General features: G+C 36.3%; 1 protein-coding gene across 5 annotated transcripts in view; it reads right to left on the bottom strand.

The window, feature by feature from the left end:
• Positions 1–24,826, bottom strand: part of AEBP2 (AE binding protein 2) — a 59,629-nt gene that overhangs the window by 25,455 nt on the left and 9,348 nt on the right. For all 5 annotated transcript variants that reach the window (XM_043966680.1, XM_043966679.1, XM_043966678.1 and 2 more), the window contains exons 2-4: positions 19,160–19,367; positions 10,953–11,060; positions 1,226–1,412 (exon numbers count right to left, since the gene is read on the bottom strand). In XM_043966680.1, coding sequence (XP_043822615.1) covers positions 1,226–1,412; positions 10,953–11,060; positions 19,160–19,367 — 503 coding nt within the window. The remainder of the gene's footprint in view (positions 1–1,225; positions 1,413–10,952; positions 11,061–19,159; positions 19,368–24,826) is intronic.

The following is a 24,826-nucleotide window of genomic DNA, read 5'->3' on the forward strand; positions in this document are numbered from 1 at the left end:
TTATCTGAAATAGTCAGTAAAAAGAATGCCTTAATTCATTAGTCTAACATACCTAATGCTTAATGACAGATTTATGAAGTTCCTAGGACATAGCTGCTGCTACCCTGACTAAAATGAGTTCAGAATCAGCCCTAAAAGCCAGTCAACTCTAGGCCCTGCCTTCAAATTTGAGAGATTGCAATAATCAAGCTGTCATTTTTAATACCCTGGCTAGCCAGTTTAGCAAACTGTCATGAATTATGTGTAATAAAGAGAGCTGAATTTGGAATTCGGACCAAGGTTCAAATACTGGCTATGTCACTTAATAATAGCTTGTGAATCTGGGCAAGTCACTAAACCTCTCCTGGCTTCAGTTTTATTATATGTAAAGTAAGAGTGTTAGATTAGATGACATCCAAGTCATTCCATATATCGTACAGTCATTCACCAGCATTACTATTCCTTAAAACTATCCTTCCATCTTGATGAGAGGCTTCCCTCTTGAATAACTACCTCACAATCCCCCCCCCCTCAGTTTCCTATTCCTCATTTTCATACATAGCTATGCATTATTATCACAAAATAAAATCTGTGCACTGATTTCACCTTCCATCCTAAACCCCTCTTCTTCTATTTCTGTTAAGGGCAGCCACTCAAGTAGCTTACATTCTACCTATAGCAAAAGCAACAATATTGTGTCAACTAGGAACTACTCCAGGAACCAATTTTACTCTTAAGCAAAATGTATTTTCCTGCCAGATATACTTTATATACAGGTGTCATATATACTCAAATTTGACTTTTAAATCTTTTCTTTTTTAATTTATGAAAGAACCCAAAGATGTTATTAAGGTCGGGTTCCATTAATAAAAGGCTATGAAGATGTTAATTTGACGCATGACAAAACGTGTCAAATATTAAAATGCTTATTTTCCATAAAATTTTAAGTATGCTAAAATTTCTACATTAAATAATTCTTTCCTAGGTAATACCTAAAAAACAAATAGAAATTCAAATTCTGCTTGGCAAGTACTCTGATGCAGTACAAAACATCAATATTCTCCATAGGACAGAATTGGTTTGATTCTCATATAAAACATGTATGAAAGAGTTAAATCCCTGGTTACATAATGATAAGAACCCCATAAAAGATGGAAGAAATAAAAGGGATAGCCACAAATTGGTTGTTGGAAATGTCAAAGACACAAAAAAATAGCTAATATATTCTCAGGCTATAAATACTTACGTAATGAGCGTCGTCTTTTATTTTTTAACTTCCTCCTCTTGTTCATTCCAGCTTTAGAAGGAGATTCCTCTTTGGCCTTTGGCTGGCTGGCAACTTTTGAAGAATTCTGCTGACTAAAGTGTGTGGGTACATGACGCGCTAACCCTCCCTGAGATGCAAAGCTGGCATTGCAACCACCAACAACACACTAAATTAAAAGAAAACAAAACGTCATGATATTCATAATATACATAATTGAAATTTTAATTTAAGCTCCCCCCCCCCCGATTCAGGAAGCCCCAAATTCTTTTTTAGAAAAAATGCAGTCCAAAACTTTTAATTTCAAAATAAAGTTCAAGTTTATAGTAATAAAAAACCAGAAATTGCAACTCATTACCCTGCTGGGTTTTTTTTTTTTTTTTGGTCTGATAGGAATTCACCAAAAGATTTTCCAATTACACAAAGTACTTCAGGTACTATTTATTTACAGATCAAATACAACTATCAACTATCACTATACCCTCACTGTCTGTTGATGGAAATAGATAGGAATCAGGCCAAAAAAATAAAGGAACAAGATTTTTGGCCAGAAAATCAAACTCTGTCTATTGTAATTCTAATCCTAACAGAATTAAAAACATAATATCTGAACTCTAAATTCAAGTAGGATGTATTAAACGAGTAATGATCTTAATTTTTTTCTGGCTCCATCCAAATTTAATGATCAATAATTAGAAATGGATTAAAAGGAATAAATCATTTAAAGTGATTCAAAGGGGCAGCTAGGTGGCACAGTGTTTAAATAAAGCACAGGCCCTGGATTCAAGAGGATCTGAGTTCAAATCAGGCTTCAAACACTTGACACCTAATAGCTGTGTGACCCTGGGCAAGTAATTTAACCCTCACTGCTCCCCCCCGCCAAAATAAAGTAATTCAAAAGAAAATTCCAAAATACAAAAGTGAAAATACCCATAGTGTGGTTATTCCAAGTGGCCAGCATAGTCAAATTATAAAATTTTGAATTTTAATAACATCCTCCATCTGTTTGATAACAAAATAATCAGATTCTTAAAGGGATAAAGTAAAAACTGTCCAGCTGACCAGCAACAGAGAGAAAAGGAGTACATCATGCCCTATCCCTCTGGTTCACTCATTTAGCATCAGGGCTGATATTTATGTACACAAGTAGATGGACCAACTAGGGTACAATAAAACTTGTTCAGGTCAAGGCCTGTTTTGTCAAATGGGATAGTTCTTCCTTTACAGAGAATCCTCTCCTCCTCTTCCCACACTTGCTATCACTCATTTCCAACTATTCCTTATCTAACTCAGATCTTTCTAGATGTTATTATTGTACTGCTGAGCATTACGTATATAAATGGATCTGTTTTCATTACTCTATAATTTTAGGGCACCTAACCTCAACTGGGTCTTTACTATTGCTGGGAAAAACCCTTCTACTCAAGTAACAATTCTTTCCATTTACCCAAGTGACTATTCTAAAATCATATTCTCTAGCCTCTTCCAAAATGTCACTGTATCCCCATTTTATAAAAGATGAATTAAGGGGCAGCTAGGTGAACACTTACTAGCTGTGTGACCCTGGGCAAGTCACTTAACCCCAATTGCCTCACCCCCTCCCCCAAAAATGAATTAAGCTCCTACTTCCACACATAATGCTATCCCCTAAGTACTGGCTCAGCTCCTTGATTTCATTCTTCAAATACCATGATCACTTTCTCTCTTCTCTTCAGATATCTCCATTCTTTGCAGCAGCAAATACCTCAGCAGGCTCCCTAATCTTTATAAAAAAGACCTGAATTGAATAAAGTTCCCTCTATTTCCCATTACAGCTCAAGTTCTTAAGGTTTTGTCTTACCTCTATAATCTCTCCTGTTCACTATAGCTCCCACTCTAGTTCAGACCCTCACCTCACCTCTCACTACTGTAACAAACCCTAATTTGGTCTTTATACTTGCAGTCCCTCCTCTCTCCAAATCATACTCCACACAGCTGTCAAAACAATCTACGTTCAAATTCGATCATGTCATTAAAGTTACTGTGGTTTCCACTGCCTTTAAGAAATACTTTACCTTGTTATTTTAAGGGCCTCCACAACTTGGCTCCCCTGTGCCATTTCCTGCCTCTGTCTATTAGCCATTTCTCCCACCTCAATGTATTCCCTGATCATCTCTACCTCACAAAGCCTTCCTTTGGGGCTCACGTGAGATATCATTTCCTCTATTAAGCTATACCGGACAACATTAACTTGCTAATAATGCACTTTCCCTCAATACCACTAGTATATACTGCCCCCAGCAGAATCGATTTTCTCAATTAATAGGTACCAGTTCATATGTATCTTTGTATAATCTATACCAAGCATAGTACCTTAAACAGAGACAAATCCTGTCCTTTTGATGCCAGGTAAGAAACTGGGTATTAACCTGTCACACATCCTTCTCTCCCTCTTCCAACATCCTCATCAAATGGAACAGATCCTCACCACCTGTGCTCCCAAATCTACCCAGGGCTGGATGTGTTCCCTAGTAATATTTAAAAATTTCTTCTGAGTAACTTATTCTGAAAACAGGAAAAAGGCAGAAAAGAACAGTGAGAATGAAGGAAAGATCCCAGAAGAGAAAAGGATCATGGCTGGTGAATTTGATTTTTTGTTTTTTTGTGAGGCAATTGGGGTTAAGTGACTTGCCCAGGGTCACACAGGTAGTAAGTGTCAAATGTCTGAGGCCGGATTTGAACTTAGGTACTCCTGACTCCAGGGCCGGTACTCTATCCACTGCACCACCTAGCTGCCCGGCTGGTGAATTTGAAAGAGCAGAGAGTCATCTCTGTGTTATTTGCTTGAGTGAAGTCATTCACCTAATCACAGCTAAATGTGCATGTCTTGCTTCAGGAACAAGTAATGAGTAAAACAGGTTAGACAAGCCAGGTACATAAAAAGCATAAAATTAGTAACCACATGCTGTGATTTGCCTTATCCTTCAAGTACAATAAAAAATATATTGGGTGCTTGGCACATGGAAAAAACACAAAAAGGAAAGAGAAAAAAATTCTCCACAATATAAGTATTCAATAAGTTTAAGACTTTTTGGAGACTGAATTTGAATTCAAAAGGAAAATCAAGAGAATACCATATATAATGCCTATGAAAAATTCTAAAACACTTCAAGGTAACTGAATGAATCTTTGCTCCCAAAACAGGAAATGAAAGACCTCTCTATCAAAAGTGAAATTTAGAAAGGCAGTATCATAGTTGTGCTGCAATTTTTCCCTAGAGCCTAACCACTGAAAGACTTGTCCAAATCTTTAGTTTGACAGTTAAGAAAGGGTGACATGTCCCAAGTACCAAATAGAAAGTGGCAGTCAGGATTTGAACATAGGTCTTTTGAATGCAAGTCTACTTTCCATTACACAATGCCACTCATTTTAGGCCACATAAGCAATGAAATAATGAAAAAACTGGGATTGTATACAGTTCTCAGGTCTTCTAATGTTCTACTTCCATCTCTACACTACCTCTAATTTACATTAACATAAGACTCAAGAAATTTCTGAAAGATTTTTAAGCAATTCTAGTTTTAGAAGAAATCTCAACTCTTCATTTCTTTAACCTTATAATTTGCAAAATAATTGGAAACTAACTTCTAGCCATGTTCTTAATCACATCTCTTACACTGCTTACACTTATGTTCAAGTTTCATAATTCAAACATTGTCAGAAAAGGGGTACCCATTTAAACTAGCAATATTTTCATAAGAAAAGGCTGTGGCAAAAACACAAATTTGTACGAAAATTTAAATGATTAAATCTTTTTGTTGGGTTGGGTTGTTTATTTTGGGGGGGGGGGGGTTGTGGGGCATTGGGGGTTAAGTGACTTGCCCAGGGTCACATAGCTAGTAAGTGTCAAGTGTCTGAGGCCGGATTTGAACTCAGGTACTTGTGCAACTGAAATAAACAAGTTCCTGTTAACAAAAATGGGAAGTGGATAAAGAAAAAAAGGTCAATGAAATCAAATGCCACAAGGAAACCAAATAAGCCCAAAATTGCCTTCATTAGCAAATAGTTGACTTACTTTGACAAGAAGAAGGCTACAGCAAAGCAGAGCAATACCAGCATAAAATTGTGGATTGAGTAGGATACCCACAAGAGATATTAAGAAGCTTGACAAAGAGATCCATTCATGGAAAATGGCAGATGAAAGCAGGACAACAACCAAGACTTTAAAAGAAAATTGAGATCCTAACATTTTTAGAACTTTGAAAATATGAAATACAAAATCTATCACCTCAGTGAAGGTGTGATCCTAAAGATGAGAAACTGGACAGAAGAAAATAAAAATTTTTGAAAAACAGCTGGATTAAACAGAGGAAAACAGTGATGATAGTAAAAGATGAAGACAATGAAGGATCAAATTTACAATCTCTGAAAGACCAAAATATGGGGGGGGGGGGGGAATCTTGCAACAAAAGGTAACTCAAACACCAATATTCTCACTTTTCTATCACTATAAAATTTTTATGCGACTACACATTTGTCAAGGATATCCTTGGTACGGGTTCTAGAATCATACAACAGGTCAAAGAATTTGTTAGCTATCCGAAGTATGGTTCAGTAGAACAAAATACCTATTTGAAAGCTTTCCCCAAATTAAATGTTTCCATGAATTTGTCAAAACTACACAAAAAGGGGCAGCTAAGTGGTGCAGTGGATTAAAGCATCGGCCATGAATTCAGGAGGAACTGAGTTCAAAACCAGCCTCAAGACACATGCCACTTACTAGCTGTATGACCCTCATTAACCCCACCACACAATTTTTTTTTTAAACTATACAAAATGCCAATGATAAAGTGAAAAACACTATGATTATTATTATTTTTTTTAAGTGAGGCAATTGGGGTTAAGTGATTTGCCCAGGGTCACACAGCTAGTGTCAAATGTCTGAGGCTGGATTTGAACTCAGGTCCTCCTGACTCCAGGGCTGGTGCTCTATCCATTGTGCCACCTAGCTGCCCCAAAACCCACTGATTATTAATGCAAAGCACAGAATAAAAAAGGGACAGCTAGGTGGTGCAGTGGATAAAACACTGGCCCTAGATTCAGGAGGACCTGAGTTCAAATCAGGACTCAGACACTTAACACTAGCTGTGTGACCCTGGGAAAGTCACTTAACCCTCACTGCCCCCAAAAAATTTAAAAAGGGAAATGTATATTCATAGATATTTATCACTACTGTAGAGTAAAAGGTAAAGTAAAATTAGGTATTTGTCCTCCAGATGTAGTTGATAGAACTTTTAAGGCTGGCAGAGTTTGATCTTCTGAACAACTCTGTTGAGGTATGTACTATTTATTATCCCCATTTTATAGATGAAACTGTGTTGTGGCAGAGAGGTTAAATGACTTTATCCAAGATAGAGATAATAAGAATTTGAGCAAGGATTTGAACTCAGGCTTTTATTACTCTATCCACTGAGCCAACAAGCTAGCTGCTTAAAAAGAAACTGGCTTAACTAGACACACTAGAAAACAGTGAATGTTGTCCATATCTCTGACTATTATGTGCAATTAGAAAGACATCTGGGACACAACAAAAAGCCAAGATGGGTCTAGAGTGGCAGCTAAGTGGCACAGTGGATAAAGCACCAGCCGGGGATTCAGGAGAACCTGAGTTCAAATCTGGCCTCAGACACTTGACACTAGCTGTGTGACCCTGGGCAAGTCACTTAACCCCCATTGCCCTGCAAAAAATAAAAAAAAATTTTTTTTTAAATCTTGTGCCAAGATGGGTCTAGAACTGAACAAGGAGGAAAGCAGGCAGGATTACTTTTAAACAATTACAACTGGATGAAGTCAAACACATCCCCCCTAAAACGCAAGTGTACCTTTTTAATAGCAATATTGTATGGAGTGTCATTGAACAATTTAAGGGCTAAAGAACATAAAGAACCCTGGAGAGGCACAAGGGGCCATGAATGAGCTGCAATACCTTAAATACAAGGAATTACAAAGCTGAAGTTGTATAGAGGATATCAAAGCAATCTATAACTCAAAAGTATGATATACCAGGGAAGAGCTAAGTAGGCAGAGGAAAGACATTAAACGAACAGTTCCTGATACAATTACCCCCAAAACAGCAACCCCTGGAGCAGAAAAACCCACAAAAAACAGGCTGAGATTTATTTTTCAGCCACAGACTAAAGGGGGCACATACTGAGCTACTGGTAAAGTCCAGACCCCAGGCACGCCTCACCAAAGGAACTTAACCCTGAGCTTCCGAATCAGCTACGGCACCAGTGTCTTCTAGAACTGAGCTTGCAGTTGGGTGACAGAGCTGAACGGCTGGGGGGGGGAGGGGGGAGGGTTTACAGTGCAGGGGTGTCAGCAGGACCTAGGGAAGAATTCGGCTGTCCCTCCCCAGCAGGGAATCAAGAAGAAATCCTGAGTGGTGGGAGGCCCTGGAAGAGATGGGGTACAGGCTGCTCCAAGCTAAGAACCACACCATAGAAAGCTTTGCTGGTTGTTTAGTAAGTAGGCTTAAGGTTATCTCCGGACCAGAGAACAGGCCAGGTGAGAGAAAAACCTGCCCTCCCTCAAACCAAAACACCTAGGACCCTCTAAAGCTGGGGACAGTAGTGTAGCCTAGAAGCAGGGCCCCCACTAGGGAGTTAAAAGTCAAGTAAAAGATGGCAAGATAAGCAAGCAAAGAAAGTTTAGAACTATAGAAAGTTTCTTTAGCAACAAAGAAGATTGAGGTGCACCCCCGGAAGAAGATAACAACCTCAAGGCCCCTACATCCAAAGCTTCCAAGAAAAATATGAACTGGTCTCAGGCCATGGAAGCTCTCAAAAGTGACTTTAAAGAGAATGTAGGAGAGATAGAAGATTTAGAGAGAGGGAGGAAAGAATGGAAAGAGAAATGAGAGTGATGCAGGAAAGTTATGAGAAAAAAAGTCACAACTTGAAAAGTCAAATGGAAAAGGAGATTAAAAAGCTGTCTAGGGGCAGCTAGATGGTGCAGTGGATAAAGCACTGGCCTTGGATTCAGGAGGACCTGAGTTCTAATCCAGCCTCAGACACTTGACACTTAACTAGCTGTGTGACCCTGGGCAAGTCACTTAACCCTCATTGCCCTGCCAAAAAAAAAAAAGCTGTCTGAAGAAAATAACTGCCCAAGAATTAGGATTGAATGGAAGCTAGTGACCTTATGAGAAATCAAGACACAGTAAAGCAAATCCAATTGAATGAAAAAATAAGAGGGCAATGTGAAATATCTCCTTGGAAAAACAGCTAACCTGGAAAATAAATCCAGGAGAGATAATTTGAAAATCATTGGACTACCTACCTGAAAACCATGACCATAATAAGAGCCTAGACATCATATTCCAAGAAATTGTAAGGGAAAACTGCCTTGATATTCTAGAAGCAGAAGCTAAAATAGAAATTGAAAGAATCTACTGATCACCCCCTGAAAGAGATCCCAAAAGGAAAACCTCCAAGAATATTATAGCCAAATTCCAGAGCTCCCAGGTCAAGGAGAAAATACTGCAAGCAGCTAGAAAAAAGGAATTCAAATACTGTGGGGCTACAATAAGGATAAAACAAGATCTAGCAGCACCTACATTAAAGGACCAGAGGGCATGGAATATGATATTCCAGAGGGCAAAGTAAAAGTAACTAGGCCTAAAGCCAAGAATCACGTACCCAGAAAAACTGTGTATAATCTTTCAGAGGAAAAAAAATGGGATTTCAATGTGAAAAGACCTGAACTGAATAGAAAATCTGACTTTCAAATACAAGACCCTGGAGAAGCATAAAAAGATAAACAGGAAAAAGAAACCATGAGGGACATTAAAAGGTTAAACTGTTTACATTCTTACATAAGATAGTATTTCCAACTCATAAGAACTCTCAGTAAGGAATACACAGAAGACACAAGTCTGAACTGAATATGAAGGGATGATGTCTGTAAAGCACTCATTTTTTTTTTTTATCCTTGTTCTTTGTGGGGCAAACAGGGTGGGGTGTCCTATGTCTGGGGCCGGATTTGGGCTCTGGGCCTCCTGGGTCCAGGGCTGGTGCTTTGTCCACTGTGCCACCTAGCTAACCCATGATGACATCTTTAAAATAGGGTTGAGGGGAAGGAGGAATAGATTGGGGGAGGGGCAAGGGGAGGTGGAATGGGGAGAGGAAGAAGGGGAAGGAATAGGGCAGTGAGTGAACCTTACTATCATCAGAATTGGCTCAAAAGAGGGAATAACATACATATTCAAGTGGGCATGGTAATACATTTTTGCCCTGTGGAAAAGTGGGTGGGGAAGGACACAAGGGAGGGGTGGGAGAAGAGGGGAAGGAGGGAAGGGAAGTTTGGGGGAGGGAGGTGTAAAAAGCAAAACACTTTCCAGGAAGGTGAAGATGTTCTGCATAACAGCACAAATATGACATATATTGAATTGCTTGATTTCATAGGGAGAGCTGAGGAGGGAAGAAGAAAAATTTAAGAAAACAGAATTAGCACAAAGACCTTAACCTCAGAGTGGGCTCAAGGAGGGAAAAACATACACACCCAATTGGGAGGAGTAATCTAAGTAGGAGGGGAAGAGGATAAGGAGGGAAGGGTGAATGAAGGGAGGAAGGGAGGATAGAGCTGAGGAGGGGGCAGTCAGTAGCAAAACACTTGAGGAATAGGGCAAAATAAGATAGGAAATAGAGTAAATATCGTTGGAAGGGAATAGGATGGAGGGAAATAGTTATGATGATTGACTACAATGACAAAACATATGGTACCTACTCTCCTGGGCTATTGTGAAGGAAATTCTTTGTCATGTTTAAGGTACTATTATAGAAATTATGATGAACTGGAAGCTATCAGAAAAACCTGGAAAGACCCACATGAACTGAGGCAGAGAGAAATGTACTATATACAAAATAACAGCAATAGTGTAAGATGATCTGCTGGGAAGCACGTGGGTATTTCCAGCAAGGCAATGATCCAATATAACTCTGAATGACTTATGAAAATTGCAATACACCTACAGAGAAAGAACTGATGGTATCTGAAAACAGACTGAAATTTTTTTTTTGGGGGGGGGGGAGACTTCTTAATCTGAAGTCTTGTTTTTATCTGTTTTTTCTCTCACAACCTAGCTAATGTAGAGATGTTTTCCATGACTACTCATGCATAACTTACCTTGAATTGCTTGAGTTCTTGGGGGGGGGGGGGGGGGAGAAGGGAGGAAGAAGTTTGAACAAAGTTTTTAAAAAATTGATGTCAAAATTTGCTTTTACATGTAATTTGGAAAATAAAATTCTAAACAAGAATTAAATGAATAAATAAATAAAAATTAAAAAAGGAAATGATATACCATCCATGTACTCCCCTGGTATATTCACCTCAAACACCCAGTGGACCCCCTTCAACAAACTTATGGAAGGGTATGGACAAGAGTTACATAAGATACTTTGATACATATACCTTAAAATTTGCATTTTTGCAGGAAATACTCATGTGAGATACATTTAAACATTCAGTAAGAAGCATGCTATAAACAAGAATGAACAATGGAACTGGGAGACCTAAATTCTAACTCTTCCTCTGACAGTGTATCTTAGGGCAAAAGTCAATCTCTAGAGAGTTTTCTTCCTCAGCAATTATTCTGAAACAAACTGTTCATTAATAAGCAATAAAAATAAAAAAATAAGCAATACAAATTTAAGTTGCAAAAACTTTTTACCTTGAAAGGTTTGTCTCCACTGTGTGTCAGCATATGTCTTTGTAACCAACTTTGACTGGTTGAAGGAGTGTTATATACTTTACAACCTTTCCATAGGCAAACAAATACCTGTCAAGAACAAAATTCCCATTAATTCTCCCATAAAAATTTCAACATTCTTTGATTTCATTTTTCAGCTCAAAAACATTTTCCATAACTACTTTTAAATCATTTAAAAATCCGTGAATGATACAACTTTAAAATGGTAAACTTTTCAGATGCCAAATTTTTAAATGTCAAGTAATAATGACTACAGCATATATAATAAAAGTTTTAAGCAAATTTGTAGATGCTATTTAGAAGATAGCCTAAGTTTATTTGCTTCTTTTCCAAATGTACTCATCATTGAAGAATAAAACATCATTAAAAGGGAAAAAAGAGGTTGGTTAACATGTATCCTCCCCACAAAATACATAATTAATTGGCAACCATTAAGTTGATTTGCTTTTTCAAGTTAATTCTTTTTGTATAAATTAGTTTGACTTACTGCATATAAAACCAGCAAAATGTTAATTGGTCATTTTAAAGAAAATTTTATAAAAGAAAATTATAACATTTTCTAAGATAAAGAGAGAATTCCATGTAAACAAAATATTACAAATAAACAATCATTTCAGGCAGATGGAATAAACATTTAAACATTTTCTTGGCTTCAAAGATGTCTGAAAGCTCTAAATAAAAAGCTGGTAACTGATTAAAATGTGTAGCTTTTCTATAAAAACTGTTCTTAGAAGCATATTTTATTCTTAATTAGTTTTTCACTAAAAAATATTCTCACTAATCTTGACTGTGAATGAAAGGAAGCAAAAACTGACTTTTTTCCCTACAATATAAAGTTGCAAATTATGATTGCAAAAGTTATTAGCATGGACAATTTTTATTCTTTGGCTATTACAATCTATTTACATTCTTGGGTATAAGCAACCTGAGTATGACTGGGTTTTTAATTGTCCAACAAACATTCTGTAATACAGAAAAGCCTCAACATCCCATTTCAATCTTACTCAGTGAGACACAAAAAAAAATTCACTGTTTCTGAAATTTAAAATCAAAAGAATGCTCTTCAACATCAGCAATAAAGTATGAATCCATTATAATTACTACTTTCAGAGGATTTAAGCACTGTTCTTTTATCTAAAAGATGAAATTATTAGAGCCATACTTCAAAGCACATAAAATTCTATCACTTTGTATATTAAGAACAGAATACAAGTAAAAAGCACAGAACAAAGGGAACAAAATTTCAAACCAAAGAGCTTTCAAATAAAGACAGGTAATGCCTAACAAGCAAACTTTCAAAAATAATTATATTTGCTCAAAAATTTTTACTTTGGAGAGAACTAAAGAAATAAGTCGACTGAAGGGAAGACTAAGTTCTAGCCTTTTCAAGAATAGGTTTACTAGGTCATATGGGAAAAGTAGCTATAGAAATTAAAACTTCCTCCATAAAGCGCCCTCTATAGGTTTTATATGTCCAACTGAGGTTTCCAGGTGAAAGGTTCGATAATTAGTTAAACCAGTTTAAATCTAAAGAAGTAAAAAATTACCACTAACAGAAGGAACCAATTTATTTTAATGAAACCTACTTTTTGGGGGAAAAAAAAGATACCAATAAAATGAAACCTACTTTTGGTAAAAAAAAAAATACCAATATTGTTTTCATACATTAATTCAGACAATAATGTGTTCATTATTTATTTCATCTCTGTGTCTAATCAAAGGGCAACAATGAGATATAGGCATGCACACACATTGTATGTGCATTGTATGTATGCATGCATACACACATATACATTTTAATATATAAATGACACTATTAAAACAACCAACTTTTAAGCTTTAACTAGTTTTTATTGTACATAATTGTGTTTGCATTGGATCATGTGAAATTATGAATGACTGCTAAAACATAAGAGTTCTACTCCAGTTGTAAATAGCTCTTGGCATAAGTTGACAAACAGCATTATTTAATCCATTCTAGACAAAAGGAGACATTCTCTTAACCCAATTTTTGGAAAACAACTCATGGCGGGGGGAAGTGAACCTCATATGGATCTTTTTCAAGTTTTGTCACAATCCATTTAATGAGTAAATCAATTCAAAAAGCAATGGGAACCCTTCAATTCTATCTACTACAGTATTTTAAAGTCAAACCTAGCATGATCTGACATTTTCAAAATGAATTCTTGCTTTTAAAATCAATTTGAAAGGAAAAACACTAAATGGCATGTTATTGTATAGTAGTTAAACTTTTTAAAAAGTCATCTTTGGTTAGTTACATACAGATGAGAATATCGATGATCCCAGATCAATCTTATGGCCACAAATAGTAATGTTTCCCCTTTCCTTCTAGCCAAAGCTTAGAATAACTATGGTAATAGTTCCTATTTAGAATCTTCCCTATTTTAAAAAAAAAAGCAATCAAAAAATGCAAAGTTCTAAAAACACTTATAAAACCCTAATTCAAAGCCATTTTTCTTTATGCTGAAGATTTCATATTAAAGTAGGCAGGCTATGGGGGCAGCTAGGTGGCACAGTAGATAAAGCACTGGCCCTGGATTCAGGAGGACTTGAGTTCAAATCCAGCCTCAGACACTTGAGACTTACTAGCTGTGTGACCCTGGGCAAGTCACTTAACCCTCATTGCCTCACCAAAAAAAAAAAATTAAAAATTAAAATAAAATAAAATAAAGTAGGCAGGCTGGTCTTAACCAAAGTGGGATTTTAAGACAGATGACTTTTGAATATAAAGCCACTGTATATGAATTTGGTCTTCAAAAATATTTTAAAACTGAGTTTAACCTAGGATTTAAAAAACTAATGAAATATAGCCAGTTCCATATCAGAAATACTTCCCCATGACAGAGAAATTTCATTATCTAATATACATTTTAAAAACTGTTTACAAAAAGTTTACAAAGCACTTTCTTATTCATGTATAGAAGTGATAACAGCTCTGCTGTTAAATAAGACAGAAAGTATTCCCATTTTCAGGTGATATTTTACCTTAGTCTCTAAGTAAATCATTCTAAGAAACCCACTTGGAGATAATGTTTTAGTTTCCTCCAGCTTCCCTTTTCCCCTCAGTAGGAGTAGGCCCTGGTCCAACCCCAGAGGATGTTGGTACTCCAAGGAACTGGAGACATTTCCTATCTACCACTAGGCATAATGATAAAATTAAGCCTATCAAAAGATTATCTTTTTCCTTGGCAGGGTGGAGGATTAGCTTTAAACTGTTTACACATAATAAATGTATATGTATATGTAGTGGCTTATAATATATAATGTAACATAACCACTACACAAATTTTATACACACACAAATCAATCTTAAGATCATCTATGACAAAGAGTCAACATGGCACAGTGGACAGGCACTGTGAAAGACTGGAAATATAAAACTTTTATAATACCAAACAAAATCCAACACCTGCTCTCAAGAATGGTACATTCTAAAGGGGGAGATAACAGGTACATAATAACTAGGTACATAAAAGATATAGATAGATGGAAGGTAATTCAAGGGGAAAGATACTAATAGGTGAAAGACTAGAAAGCCTCTTGATTAAAGTAGGATTTGAGGTCAGTCTTAAAGGAAATCAGGGGAAACAAAAGGGGAGGTGATGGATAAAAGTATTTCAGGCAGGGGACAGTTAGGTGGCACAGTGGATAAAGCACCGGCTCTGGATTCAGGAGGACCTGAGTTCAAATCAGGCCTCATACACTTGACACTAGCTAAGTGACCTTGGGCAAGTCATTTAACCCTCACAAAAAAATTCAGGCAAGGGAGACAATCAGTGAAAAAAGGCCCCCAAACTGAAGATGAGGTACAGTATAAAAGCCAACAGTCTGCTATAGCAACTACATTACAGAATTCATGAACGATGAAGTGTATACAAAAAAGGAAGGGGACTTTGCTATATTTGCTATAGGAAGCCACTGATAGCTAACAAGGTGGCGCTGGTAGGTGAAATGGCATTTGGAAAATGGTTTGGAAGAGGAAGACTTGAAAAGACATCAGTTAGAAGGCTACTACTGCAGTAGTACAAGCAAAAGATATGGGTAGCACTCTAATTATGGCCCTTATCTTTTAGAGTGCTACCCATAAGTAGAGAAGAGGGCATGAGATACTGTGAAAACACATGACTGAGATGACTGCTATCTTGAACAGTAATAAAGAAGATGAGAAGATAAAGTTAGGGGGAAGATACTAAATTGTTTTACACATGCTGTATTTGACATTCATACCGGACATCCTGTTCAAGGAAGCTCTAGAATCTGAGAGTATAACATACACAAGCCTTGTCACATGTCATATCTTCTCACTGTCCCCAGGCCATTCTAAAAGTTACCAAAAGGCAGCTAGGTGGCGCAGTGGATAGAACACTGGCCCTGAGTTCAAATTCGGCCTCAAACACTTGACACTTACTAGCTGTGTGACCGTGGGCAAGTCACTTAACCCCAACTGCCTCACCAAAAAAAAACAAAAACATACAAAAAAAACCCAAGGATATGAAAAGTTAAGAGTTGCTCCTACAATCCTAAGTGAGCTTTAGCAATCGAAAAACAGACTTAATCCTGACAGTCTGATTTTATGAATGTGGAGACAAGCTAAATGTTATAAGACATTATACTGCATAAATCTAATCACACAGTGATGAAGTAGTGATACGTAAAAGAAAACTAGCATGGAACGAAAGGCCCCCAGTTGGAAGTCATAGTTTGACATTTTTCTAGTTAAATGACCTTAGGTAATCCACTTAAAATTCTTATTTCTAAAAGGATAATAACAATTACACATTCTCACAAGAACACTGGGAGGAAAGTGCTTTGTAAACTGTTATGGACTACATAAATGTTGAGTAATGTTGGGACAAGTTAAGGAAGAGATAATCAAATGTTGAGGAAATACTCAAACACCATTTTTTGTGATAAGAAATTGTTTTTAATCCTAAGGTAGTACAACAAATATATATTAGCTCTTTTAAAGAATGTTTTGTACTAAAGTCCCTTCAAACCATATCTAAAAAGCTGCGATCTCAAAATTTTAAGGGCTAGCTCAGCATTCTTGAGAATCAGAAAACCTTACTTTTTTTTTTTAAAGCACAGGCTTGTTCCTTAGTAGTACCTTACCTTCAAGGATCTTCTCCAGAATGCCCAAGATGAAGAAGGCTGGTACAAAACTGGGAACCAAGGGCAGTCTTATTCTCCTTCACTTTGGTCAATCTCCTTGAACAAATGTACCAGTGTATTTATTTGAAAGTGTGCATAATTTATATGGGCTTGTTTGTGTGACAGTACAAAAAGATGAACCCCTTTTTCATCACTAACACTGCACACTGTAAGTATGTATGTGACATTTTTATGTAGGATTATTTTTAATAAAACCAGTGCAAAAGAATTTAATGCAACCTAACAGAGAATCTAACTGCACATCAGGAAATTGAGTTAAACTACTAAAGCAATAAAATTTATCCACCAGTAATATAAATGAAATGTACTACTTCAGCAGAACAATTTACACATGTGGAAAAGATAATCCATTATTGCAGAAATTTCCCGGCTACACAGCTAGATATCAATCCATTATGTTGTATTAACATGACTTTTTGCAGTAAAATTATACAAAAATATATTGGGAAAGTAAAATTCCACCTAAAGTAATGGAAAGGGATGAACTAGACTCTTTGTTCTAAAAATTGTCAGATGCAAATAAAGGCCTATTCCTTTGCAAGATACAAGTGAAAAAATTAACATTTTTTAAAGTATTCTCATTTTTAAAACAAATTAATTTTAAAGCTATGTATAAAGTGCATATTTCACCACCCTCACGAATGAGACAATTCCCTGCTTAAAAACAGATACAAATGTGGAATTTGTCTAATTCTGACCACAATTAAATATTTTGATTTCTTACAAAAGATATTGTTGTGGAAGTATAACCTAAGACCTTAGAGACTTCCTCAAGATGATTATATCCAAAAATACACTATGACTATTTCTCAAAGATTTAAAAGTAGTAAAATAGGAATATCAACATGGGGTGGTTGGTCTGCTTCAAATCTTCAGACACCATCCTACAAAAGAAAAAGAAACCAACCAAGGAAGAGAAGCTACAAAAGAGTAAGTGAGAAACAAAGCTTAAGACAAACAAAATAGCAAAAGAAGGAACACCACACACTAAGTTTCTCAAGAGAGAAAAAAAACCTGCTTGTACAGCGTGGACAACTCAGAATACATAACTGGACAGAAAGCTACTTTTAAATCAGTCAAAACTTTTGCTAGTGTTTGAAACCCAGTCATGCACAGAAGCACAGACCCAAGAATTTAGTTGTTATAATTGTCCTTAGCCTTGGTTAACAGATTTCCCTATTATATATGCACTCTGAACCACTAAAATATTTCTGGTACTCGTTAATGAACTAAGGTTTATTTCTAACAAGATATCCCTCAACTATTAGTTGTCAACTGAGGTTAATTACAGGGTATTCTGTAATTCTTTGGTTCATGACATTACAAAACATGAATTGAAGTTAAAGGCATGATTGAAAGAAATTTGATCTGATGCAAACTGAAGTAAGCAAAACTATGAAAACAATGTAAATATCTCACTGTAAATGGAAAGAAAAAAGCTATAATAATGGCTAAGTTTGGCCTCTGAGAAGAACTGAAAAACACAATTACATCCCTTGTTTGCAGGGGCAGGGTTATTTTTATATATATATATATAGAGAGAGAGAGAGAGAGAGAGAGAGAGTCAGATTTTGTTGGTTAATTTCAGTTCATTGTGCAGTTAACCGTGTCCCTTTTTCAAGGGGAACACAGGGAAGGAAGATCATTTTCTGAAAAGATGATATAAAAAAAATTTTTTTAATTCAAAGTGAAATTTTGTAGCAATCACAAGATTTTGGGGAGTGGTTATGCTTTTCTATTTATAGTCATTGGGTCTGCCTACTTCATCCTGCATCACTACACATAGATCTTTCCACACTTGTCTGTATTCATCATTATTTATCATTTCTTATAACACAATATTCAATTATATTCATGTATCACAACTTGCTTAGCTATTTCCTAATTGATGGGCATCTACTTTGCTATCTCAAAAAGAACTGCTACAAATATTCCAATGTATAATAGGGATGTTTCTAACTCAAAGCATACAGGGCTAGAATTTTATAAAGCTCTTGCTAATTTTTCTATTGGTGCTATCTTTGTTTATGAGGAAACCTTGTTACCTTAAAACTTTCAAAATTTGTAAAAAAAATTTTGTACCATGCAAATTAGTATAAAGATTGCAAAATGAGTTGATGTCAGAGGGACCGGACCCTAGGAAGTCAGGCATACCCTGTTTGCACTGCTGGCTCAACTATGAATAAACCAGTCTGAATATTAGTGTAGAATTACAAGAAAAGTGACTAAATTATTCATACCCTTTGAACCAGCGATATTATTCCCAAGTATATAAAATATCTAAGACAAAGACAAAAGGCCCAATAAATACCAAAATAATCATCATTTCTTGCAATAGCTGATAAATGATCCAATGGATGACTATCATTTGCAGAATGATTAAAAATGACTATATGAAGATAATGATTATTTGCGTGCAAGAAAGAGTTATACGAATTGATAGAAAAGAGTTCTAAGAATAATACATAGCAAACGAGATCACCAGGAGAGAATGTTTTATATATGTGATCACTATTGGATGTTTTAGTTTGACAGTTGTTTTTGTCACAGGGTATTTTGTTTTTCTCCCCAGAAATCATTGTGATGGTTTCAAAAGTCATCAATAAAATATATTTTAAATATAAGTAAGCCTGAAAAACAAAGCAAAAGTGGCAAAATCTTTTACTTGAAAAAGATAAAATGAAACCCAGCACGCAATAACAAAATACTGCTATACTATTAAAATTAATATATTCAGACTTTTCCCTCTTGCTTTTTAGCTATACTGAAGAAACTGGTTTAAAATATTATTAAGTAAAATGATATTCATATAGTAATACAAATGCATTTCCAATAAAGAAAAATGATGTGTATGATAAAATAGAAACAAAATTTCTACAAATTTAAACAGAAATGCTAGGTAGCAATTCCAAATTATAAAATAATTCAAATAGGGTAGCTAAGGATTTGAGAGAAGAAAATGGAATAAAACCAACCCCTCCTCGCTGACCATCTACATGTATGGAACGAATGTGATCTGCCAGATCTGGACTAGAGTTGAAGCAAGTCTGACACTGGTCCCAACAACAGTTATAGGCAATGTTTTTGCTTGAAGAAGTAGTGCTTCCTTGTCCATTCATCATTGCAGGAGTTGAACGCCCACTGGAAATTGTGCTGTCTACATCCATTATAGTACTGCTTATGCTGTAAAAAAGAAAAGAAAAATTTGTAGAAATACAAAAATGCAGACATCCTATAATTAACTAATATTACAACCTGAATTTCTATATCTTAACCATGACATTCTATATGAATCGAAATTTACTTTTTAAATGTCTTACACCAATCAGCACCTACATTGTGCTAAGCACTGGGGACAAAGGCAAAATATAAAGGCAAAAGACAGTCCAAGCATAAGGTGATGAGGACCTATACAAGAGCAATGTCAGTTATCAGAGGTTTGAGGGTGCTGAAAATGGAGGAGGGGAATGGGGTTTGAATCATACTCTACAGGAGTCAAGTCATGATATATAGAGTATGCTCCATTTCTCTTCCCAACTGAGGCTGGAAGTTGAGCTGAAGCCAAGTACAGTATTTCAAAGAATTGAAAAGAAACTGGTAAAGACGGAAATTCGGATGTATAGGGGTTCTTATCACTGGGATAAGAAAGGTATGACAAAGTGCTACTCCTCTCTCCCCCCCAAAAAATGACTGGAGATTTGAAGACAAGCAAATGCAATATGAGATGGGAAGCACAAGGTCAAATGGTTAGATAGGCCTGCTTCATTTACTACTCCTCTTCCTTCATAAGGGTGGGGCAGGGAAAGGTAGAAATTAAGCAAGAAAGGGCATAGAAGACATTTTGTGATTCATGTGATTATGGAGATAGGAAACAACTTCAGCTAATTTTCTGTTTGTTCCCTTTAAATTCCATGGAATGACACCAAATCTTACTTAATTATGTTTCTTGTTTATTAAGTCAATGCTTCCATGTTATCTACAAATTTTAACTAGATGTTTTTACCAGCTTTACCACCTTCCTCATATTACTCTTTAATTACATAAGTACCCATGTCTAGATTGGCGTAGTATAAAAAAAGAACTGGAGAATAATGAGTAGAGGTATAACCTATGTTTAGTTATTCAATCTCTAAAAGGCCTGTTTTCTCATCTACAAAATGGGGTATAGAACTAGATTAAAATTACATAGTAGGAACTTATGCCACCCCTCTAACTTATCTAGTAAACCCAATACCACATTGGTATCCTAGGAACTCTAGGTGTAATTATAAGCTCCCTAAGGGACTTTCTTTGTATACCCCTACCTTAGCAATAAGAAAGAATTTGCTGAATTGAATTAAATGTAAAACAAAAATCCTTCAAAAACTATTCACATATCTGCAAATAGACAAATAGGTAAGTACCTAAGAAAAACAGAAACAGTCCCTGCTCTCAAAGTTCGCGTTTTACTAATTCTAGCTGGATACAGGCAAAAAAAAAATCAGAAAATGCCTCATGGCATGAGTTGAGTGCTCAAAGACATAGGTGCCAAGTGACAAAGATGAGAAAAGAACATTCTAGGCATAGGGAGAAGAGGATCAGCCTGAATAAAGGTATTGTGGTGATTGGTGTAATGTTAATAGTACATAGCAAGAATGCCAACCATTAATGTAATAAGAGTCTGGATGGAATAAGAGGGAAAAAGGAAGGAAAGTATAATAATCCAGGAAAAAAAGGTTGGGAATCTATGAAGGCTTAGAAAGGCCTAAACATATCACAAAGTCAATAGAAAGTCAATTAAGCTTTTTGCACTTTTCACCAGAAGAATGACAAGAACGGAGCTGAATTTCAGGTTAAAAAAAAAAACACCGGCAATGTTATGAAGGATAAATGAGAGGGGAGAAGCTAAAAGCAGGAATAATTAGGAAGATATTAAAATAGTCCAAACAAGTGGTTGTGGTATGAATGAGAAAAAGAATGGATGTGAAAGATGCTGCTCAGGAAGCACTAACAATACTCAGCAACTACTTGGGTGAGGAGTGATAATGAAAAGACTTAGTTGCGTGACTTCACATATTTAACTGATATATCACTTGCCTTCAAAGGGTGATAGAGGGGCAAGAGAATTCAGAACTGATAATTTTTAAAATGCTAAAAATAGCATTAGCAAATAAAGAGGACCACCAAAGTCCATGACAGAAAAGGCAGATCCAAAGTATAGGCCTGGGGTATAAAGACGGCAAGTCACTTTTTGTGATAGAAAAGAACTGGAAACAAAGTAGACATATGCCCACTGGTTGGGGAATGGCTAAACAAACTGTGGCACACAGTTGTAATGTAATGGATTATTACCACCCTGTAAGAAATTATATGTGAATACAAAGAAGCATGGAAAGATCTCCATGAATAGTGAAATAAGCAGAACCAAGAAAACAATATTCACAATGTCAACAAAGTAAAAAGAACTATACACAAATCAAAAGTGAATGTAACAGAATTATACATCAAACGTGACTGGTTCCTAATGTACCCTTTTTTTGGAAGTGGGAGGTCCACAAGTGTTATGGGTTACTGGACGTTTTCAATGTATTGAACAGATGTGCTCATTTTTTTCTGTTTAAAAAATACTTTTCCTATATAGGATGGCTCTGAGAGGAGAAGAGGGAAGGATATACTGGGGATAAATGTTAAAAAAACAGCTATCAATAAAGTATCTTCAAAATAAGGGAGGGTATACAATAGCTTTGCAATTCCTTTAGAATAAAGTATTTTCAGAATGGTATTTCTCAGATATCATGAAACCTCACTAATTCAAAAAGTGAACCATTCCAAAAGTATATTAAACACTCAGAAGGATGGAGTTTTAAGGAGTTGGGAAGTAGAAAATAGTTGATACATTTATCTCAGTTGACCCTCATAATAATCCTGTAAAACTTTAAGAGAAATGGGTATTCTCATTTTTTGAGATGAGGAAACTAAAGCTGTTAATTCAAACTAGTAAGTGGGATTCAAACTAAAATCTTCAACTGCAACTTCATTGTTTTGTCCACTGTGCCAGTTATGGAAGAAGCTGATGCTTGGTACTGTAAGGAAGTAGAGATAAACATCAAGAGCTTGAATATGTTCTATTTGTGATGCCAAAGGAATAGCTGAGTGACCAAACAGATCAAAAATTGCAAATGCATGGATGGAGCTCAGGGGCAAAGTTCGGACTGAACATGTTTTGTTTGTTGTGTGTTCTTCATGCTCAAAGGGGACGGTGACATCAGGGTGATATCATGACTTGCAGTGAGTGAACTGGATTTAAGTGAGGGAGGGCTGTGCAAGGTCACCAACCTCTCCAGAGCCATCTGGATCCAGTGGCAAAATATCAGGACTTGAGATGGCTCTTTATATTTTGCTTTAAATTTTAAAGCAACTGGGCTTAAGTGACTTGCCCAGGGTCACACAGCTAGTAGGTTTGAGATGAAACTTGAACTCAGGTCCTCCTGATTCCAGAGCCAGTGCTTATCCACTGTACCACCTAGCTGCCCCAGGACTGAATATACAGATGTGGCAATCAATTTACATAGGTAACAAACCAATGGAAAGCATGGAAAAACATGGGACAAGAAAAACTCTCCAAGAGAGAATGTAAAGAAAAAGAGAGCTAAGGAGATTACTGAAAAGCATACAGTCTTTGTTATGGGGGAAAAAAAAAAGAACTTATCACACAGACAAAAAGAAAACAATTTCACAGTCTGTGATGATCGGGAGTTGTTTTTCAGTCTAACCCTTTGTGACCCCACTTGGGGTTTTCTTGGCAAGGTTACTGACTACAATGGTTTGCCATTCCTTCTCTAGCTCATTTTACAGCTGTGAGGGGCTAAATGACTTACCCAGGGTCACCCTGTGTCTAAGACTGGATTTGAACTCATTAGTTTTCCTGATTCTTAGTCTGGTGCTCTAATACCCTGGGACTTTATAAACCTGTAATACTTAAATCACAATATTGTTTTAAGGATCAAGGAGAATATCTAGAAAGTCTTGGAAACCTTAAAGCATTTAACAAATGCTAGCTACTTATTACATAGAGGCAATATGGTATTATAGTAGAATAAGTAGCTGGAGACCTAGATTCAAATACCACCTCCCACATGTGGCCAATAACAAGTATTTTAACATCTCTGAGAAGCATTCATTACTCCTCTTTTACCATGGGCAGTTGACAAGGGGGGCAGGAAGAAGAGTTAAAGAAAGAAGCAAGTTTCTTACACTCTTCCAATATATTTTCAGCGAAAGACTATTACCAGTGCTGCAACTGCAGGAGAAACTAGCAGGCTTAAAAATTCAGATACAGCAACACCCAAGCTTTAGTCAAGTCAGAATGAGAGTCAAGGGGGTAGCTGGGTGGCGCAGTGGATAGAGCACCGGCTCTATCCACTTAACACTTACTAGCTGTGTGACCCTTGGCAAGTCACTTAACCCCAACTGCCCCGCAAAAAAAACCCAAAAACCAAAACCAGAATGAGAGTCAAATATAACCTATATTCAGACAAAATGCAAGGAAAACAAAAACCCAAAAACATGATACCCCAAAAAGACAACATCAATTAGGAAAAGGCCAACAAAAAGGTCTGTTTTCTGACCTGGAAAAGGCCAACAAGAATAACTATCTTGATGATCTGACTGTGGTACTGTACCAGATACTAGAAATCAAGAATATAAAGGAATTAGGTGGGGAATTGCACTTCCAAAACTATTATAAAGCACAAGTCATCAAAACCATCTGGTATTCCTTTAAAAGAAAGTCATATGAATAAAATAGACTAGATATAAGTGAGAATCAAAAACAAACTCAATAACTCAGTGTTTAACTAGAAAACATGTTTACTTAGTAAAGAATTCCTTTTTATTTAAAAAATGCTGGTAAAATTGGAAAGCAATCTAGCAGAAATTGGGTTTAACACCAACTTCTTACACAACATAAAAAGAATATTCCAGGGGCAGCTAGGTGGCCCAGTGGCCCTGGATTCAGGAGGACCTGAGTTCAAATCCAGCCTCAGACACTTGACACTTACTAGCTGTGTGACACTGGGCAAGTCGCTTAACCCCAATTGCCTCGCAAAAAAAAAAAATCCAAATCAATAAACAGCCCTGCAAATTTGGCAAAGATGACCCCAAAAATGGAACTGCCAATGCTGGAGGTGTTAATGGAAGATAGGAATGCTAGTGTATTGCTAGTGGAACTGTGAAGTGGTACAACCATTTTGGAAAGTAATTTTGGAGTTTTGCAAACAAAGTGACTAAAAATGACCATGTCCTATCAGACTTCTATCCCAAGAAGTCCCCATATATACTAAACATTTTATAGCCATACCTCTTGTGGTTTTTTTTTAATTTTTGTTTTTATAGCCATACCTCTTGTAGCAGCAAAGAATTGGAAGCAAAGTAGATACCCACCAATTGGGGAATGCCTAAAGACAACATTGTACATGAATGCAATTACTATGGTCTCAGAATGCAGCATGATGAATCTTGTAAAAATCTACAGGTAGAATGAAGCAGACAGAGCCAAGGAAACAACACCACCAAAAGGTCAAAAGCACATATTGCAAAAATAACAAAGAAAAAAGTATGTCTTCAAAGAGATAGATGAGAAGATAGCCCCCACACTTAGTTCA

This window comes from Dromiciops gliroides, chromosome 5, assembly GCF_019393635.1.
Source record: "Dromiciops gliroides isolate mDroGli1 chromosome 5, mDroGli1.pri, whole genome shotgun sequence".
NCBI classification, from domain to species: domain Eukaryota; kingdom Metazoa; phylum Chordata; class Mammalia; order Microbiotheria; family Microbiotheriidae; genus Dromiciops; species Dromiciops gliroides.